This window comes from Adiantum capillus-veneris, chromosome 22 (genome assembly GCF_014529385.1).
Source record: "Adiantum capillus-veneris isolate H3 chromosome 22, ASM1452938v2, whole genome shotgun sequence".
Classification (NCBI taxonomy): Eukaryota; Viridiplantae; Streptophyta; class Polypodiopsida; order Polypodiales; family Pteridaceae; genus Adiantum; species Adiantum capillus-veneris.
Genome location: NC_140952.1, coordinates 70,540,562 through 70,546,202, shown reverse-complemented (window position 1 = coordinate 70,546,202; position 5,641 = coordinate 70,540,562). Strand labels below are relative to the sequence as shown.

The 5,641-nt window shown below is 39.3% G+C and overlaps 1 protein-coding gene across 1 annotated transcript; it reads left to right on the top strand.

The window, feature by feature from the left end:
* Positions 1-4,040: 4,040 nt before the first annotated feature.
* LOC147429558 (ADP-ribosylation factor 1-like) lies at positions 4,041-5,191 on the top strand. Its single transcript, XM_086495169.1, has 5 exons — positions 4,041-4,191; positions 4,417-4,433; positions 4,567-4,686; positions 4,806-4,924; positions 5,071-5,191. The coding sequence occupies exons 1-5, from the start codon at positions 4,041-4,043 to the stop codon at positions 5,189-5,191; spliced, it is 528 nt and encodes a 175-aa protein (XP_086351295.1).
* Positions 5,192-5,641: the final 450 nt, after the last annotated feature.

Genomic DNA, 5,641 nt, shown 5'->3' with positions numbered 1-5,641 from the left:
TCTCTCTCTCTCTCTCTCTCTCTCTCTCTCTCTCTCTCTCTCTCTCTCTCTCTCTCTCTCTCTCTCTCCCCTTAAGGGAACAAGAAGCGGAGAAGAGCACTCACAACTTCAAGCTCAAGATCTCTCTGGATTTTGGGAGGGGATAACAAAGAAGAGCGGTGTGTAAAGGGTGTGGAGCGATGAGGGTATTGGAGCAAAATAAGAAGGCAAGCAGAAGGGTATATAACAAGATTTCATCTCTGTCAAGAGGATATGTAAATTCTTGGAGTCAACCATAGTCGTGGAGATCAAGTAGTGCATAAGGGATGTGTTTTGCAAGATAGAGAGCAGGAAATTGTACAGGGTGAGGTTTGCTTGACAATTACAGATTGCTTCCATCGGGTTGGAGATGTTTTATTAGGGGTTTTCAAATCAAAAGGCATACTGACGATGGCGTATGCAACCGATTCGTAAGAGGGTTTTTAGAGATAAGAAATTAGAAGCATTTGTTGATTAACAGTGCCAATATCGTCTTACTTTGAGAGAGAATGGTGGGTGTGTAAGAGAGGTGTAAGAGTGGTCAAAGGATGCACTTTTCTCCCAAAAAAGGAGGTGGATAACTTTATGATTTTTGACCTGTCATAATTCCTACATATAATCTCCAATTTGAGTGGAGATTATAGATCTGTGATCTACACATCGACCTCTTTCCATAGATATGTTACATGCTATGGTTTTTTTGGCTAGAGTTTAAATTTCATTTTAGAGGAAAAATTTGAATTCAAATAAACTAGCCATTTTGCTTTCTTGAACTCAAAAGTTATCCTTTGATTGTTTTTTTAACAGTAGAGGTTTGACTCCCTTAAACTGCCAATAAAAGAGGCCCTCCTAGACCCCATTCTCTTCCTAATGCATACTTTAAGAGCATGAACAACAACCAATAATTCCAAATCATGCGTAGGGTAATTCAATTCATGAGTACATAAATTACACAATTCATAAGCTACTCGCCTTCCTTCTTGAGATAGAACACCACTGATTGCTTGTCCACTTGCATCAATGTTGTGTACAACAAACATCTTTGAGAAGTCTGGAAGCTGTAACATTGGAGCATTCACCAAAGCTTCTTTGAGTTTCTCAAAGCTAGCTCGAGCACGTCCATTCCAAGTAAACACTTCAGTCTTCTTAAGGGTTTAGTCAATGGAGATGCAATATTAGTCTAGCCTTCAATAAAAGTACGATACCATCTTGTTAAGCCAAGAAATCCACGTACTTCTTTGACAAATTTAGTTGTAGGCCAAACTATGACAACTTCAATATTACTTGGATCGGTAGAAACACCATCCTTGGATACAATAAAACCCAAGTAGTCTACTTTTTCAGTGAAGAAGGTGCATTTCCTATGCTTAGCATAAAGCTAATTCTAATGTAGAAAATCAATTACTCATCATACATGTTGTTCATGTTCTTCTCTATTCTTTGAGTAAATGAGAATATCATCAAAGAAGACAAGAACAAAATCATCAAGATGTTCTCTAAACACATCAATCATAGGATGATTAAAAATTGCAAGAGCATTTGTAAGTCCAAAAGGCATGACTATAAACTCATAATGTCCAAATCAAATGTTGAAGCATGTCTTTGGTATATCTTCGTCCTTGATTCAGATTTGATAATACCCTGACTTCATATCAGTTTTTGTGAAGATAGGAACTCCATGTTATTTATCAAGTAACTCATCAATCCTTGGTATTGCATACTTATTCTTGATAACTGATTCAATGCACGATAATCAATACAAAGACATAGAATACTATCCTTTTTTGATTAAAAAGGAAAGAGTACTTCATGGAGAAGCACTGGGTTGTATGAAGCCTTGTTCAAGAAGTTAAGTAAGTTTCTCCTTGAGTTAGAGAGACTCAAGTACCGACATATTGTAGGATCTATGAGCAATTGATTGAGCTCCTAGAATAAGCTCCATTGCATGATCAACTTCACTCTTGGGTGGTAACTGTAAAAATACATCATCAAATTCTGTTAACCACTTGGACTCATGTGTTTTTTGCTTTTTTTTTGTGGCCAAAAATTTTCGGGTAATAAGTACAAACTTTTTGAGGCTACAAGTATTGTAAACAACATTGATGGATGGTTGTTTACACTTATAGCAAGGCTATGCTTTGTAAATGAAAATGTTTCAAGGTTGGTACCTAGATGTGATTATTTTTAAAAGTCTATTATGGTCCAACGGTTTAGCAAGGCTTTCAAGAGATCACAATGAGCTATGTACCCAATTTTTTCATCATGTTATTGAAGTGCTGTAACATAACATTCACCATACGCACTGGCAATTAAAATCATGAAAATGCAGGCTCAAGTACATTTTTGCTAAATGCATGCACACTAGATGGTATGGGCCCTAGTGCTTAGCACAAGCTTACTTGGAGCGGCATGCAACTTCGTGAAGCTAATATCTCTATGATATTTATTGTGGATCTACCAATCACCATATGACTTGATGGCTCAGTATGGGTGCGTGTAGATAACAACTCATTATAATACTTCCACTCTTCCAAAGATGGATGGGCAACTGGTAAATATTGATCTAGTGCTAAAGTATACGCTATGAGCATACATTATCAAGAAGAAACCCAAATGGAAAGATTATCTTTGTGGTTTGGAGTTTTTTTATCATGATGCAAATTATGCTGCAACTAGGTTTAGTTTCTGCATGTTTACATCAGGTTTTCAACATTGATCATCAGTTTTGGTGTGGTTGTGTACTAATAGAACTGATAGCAAGTAAAGGACTTAATACATGATAATGAGTTAGGTCAGCAAGTCACTTGTATGGAATGTAAGAAGAGATATTCTCAAATGTTCTAGTATCTTCAGAAATTCTGACTCTTGGTCATTTGCTTAAACACCTCTTAGTTGTGGTAAGTCGTTTATAATACTCAAGTGAGTTCTAAATAGAGTCTACACACTATGTTGGCTTTGAGCCGATTACACCAATAATTGCACAGGGACAACAATGTGTAAAAAATCAAGATGTTTCTCTTTGTTTCATTAAAACTCCTACTAAACTATGTATTGGTCACATGAACAATTAGCCCTCTGAGAGGTGCCACTGTGGAAAATATTAGTGTACTTGATAAGATCTGATCAAATTTTGTTTTTGAGGACAAAAACGCTTCACCAAGGGGGAGTAATGTCATGCAAAGGGTAGGACTAGGAGGGCACGACCCTAGTAAAGTTTCGGACACACTTGCAGTATAGGGGTCTATGTATAGCTAAGAGCGAGAGGGCCAAGAACCTATATATAGGACGATTGGGTAGTGATTTGCAAGTTGGTTTTCTCCAATCTTACATAGCATGTTGCCATGGTGGCTCTAACTTTGACTCACTCTCTGTATGCACCACTCGAGCTCGAGACCCTCGTTCTTGCGCTTGTTGGCATGGTGGATCTTCCTTGTCACTTGAAGATGATGATTCATCTTCTTCTTGTTTCCATTGTTCGACACATTTATTGAATCTTTGACATGGTGTCTATTGTGCTTGGTTCTACTATGCTTGCTTCTCCTATGGATGCCGCTTGTGAGCCCGTGATGATTCCTCTCCTCGACTAACTTGCCCAAAGCTTGAGGAGCACCAAGAATGGCTAGGTGTTCGCGGACATTTACTTGTAATAAAGCAAGCAGTAGGGGAGCCATTAGAAAAGCTCTGCCATGTGGGTTAATGAGAAGCCAGAAAACAAAGTGTAACCTTCAAACAAAGCCTCAAAAAGAAGGAAAATTGAACACGACCTGTGTTGGCTCTTTTGAGTTAGCTTTTAGCCCTTCTTGGAGATTATGGCCCAAAAAAAAAAAGGAATCTTGGGAGATTTTTCTACCCCGATGCACTCATAGTTCAAGGTTGGGCCTTCCTTGGTAGAGAGGGTTTGAGCGAACAAGTCAAACAATCGGATTGCTGCCCTAGAGAGACACACACACACACAAACAATCCCGAGCTCTCTTTTCAGATACACGTAGAGATCGAGTGCTTCCCCATCACATTCGCTCGCCATGGGACCTGCGTTCACAAAGCTCTTCTCTCGGTTACTACTAGCCAGAAGAGAGATGAGGCTTCTGATGTTCAGCCTCGACGCTGCCGGCAAGACCACCATTCTTTACAAGCTGAAGCTTGGGGAAGTTGTGTCCACCATCCCCACCATTGGTAAGCGTCATCATTTCGCTTCCATAGATATCTTATTCACCTGCTTGCCACAAATGGTTTTGAAAGCAAAATTTCTGAGTCCAAAAGGTCTCTAGCTTTTTCTCATACGCATGATAGGCTACAATATTTTGCGGCTATAGTGCACCGCATAATATTGCCAGCAATCTGCGTTCGATCTCTGCAATTGATATGTGTCATTATGTTGGTAATTAATTGGATATGCAGGTTTTAATGTGGAAACCGTAAGATACGAGAACATAAACTTTACTGTTTGGGATGTTGCAGGCCAGGGCAAGATACTCTTGTTCTGCTTTTATTGCATTAGCAATCTGTTTGGCAGTAGAAATAAGCTTTATTGGGTTGTATTTTTGACAGATCCGGCCCTTGTTGAAGCACTACTTCCGCGATACACAAGGTCTTGTATTTGTAGTGGACAGCAATGACAACAACCGCATTGTCGAAGCACGCGACGAATTGCATAGAATGCTGAACGAGGTATCACTGGCTACAACTACGTTGGCATTACATGTTTGAAGACGACCATTTTTTGCATTTTATGCTCCGACAACGCATGTCAGTAAAGGGTTTTGGTCAATGGTTTGTTTGTTATCCAGGATGAGCCACAGAACATGGTGCTTCTTGTATTGGCCAACAAGCAGGATCTTCCGCATGCCATGAATGCAGCTGAAATGACAGAGAGGTTGGGCCTTCATTCACTTTGTCAGCGCAAGTGGTATGTTTGGGGTGCTTTTATGTGAATTTTACTCATGCATCTCAATAGTTCTCTTTTCGAATGTGTGTGTGTGTGTGTCAATGTGCGCCCGCATCCATGACCGTGTTTGAGCTGATACACATTGCTTAGAAGTTCAATTCATCCAGGTACATTCAGAGCACATGTGCCACAAGTGGAGAGGGTCTTTACGAAGGCCTCGATTGGCTTTCAGCTAACATAGCCAGCAAGGTGAGACCTGTATGGAAGCTTACATGGGATGCAATATGATGGAGTACATTTGCCTTGAGGCTTGAAATAATACACTAGCCCTTTTTTTTTATAGGTTTGAAGTCCTCATACCTCACGATCAGATGCATTAAATATCAGGCACATCCAAAAGTGTTTGCTCTATTTTTATAAGCTTTGCATGGAGCAAATGTGGTCTTCATGTGTCTTAGTGTACAAAAACACATATTTCAAGCTTATAAATTTTACACAGCTAAAGAACAAACCAAGTGGCTTTTTGGATCAATATAAGGGCATAGATGGTGTGTGTTTGCATGACTATGGCTCTCTGAAATCTATAGCCCAATAATGGTTGTACACTATAGCAACACAAACGACTGCTTATGGCAGCATAACGAGAGAAGTTATACAAATTGGATGATGACAATCTTATCTTTATTTGTTTGCCCATATCAACTTCTTTCATTATATGACATGTCTTCAAGATGCAGA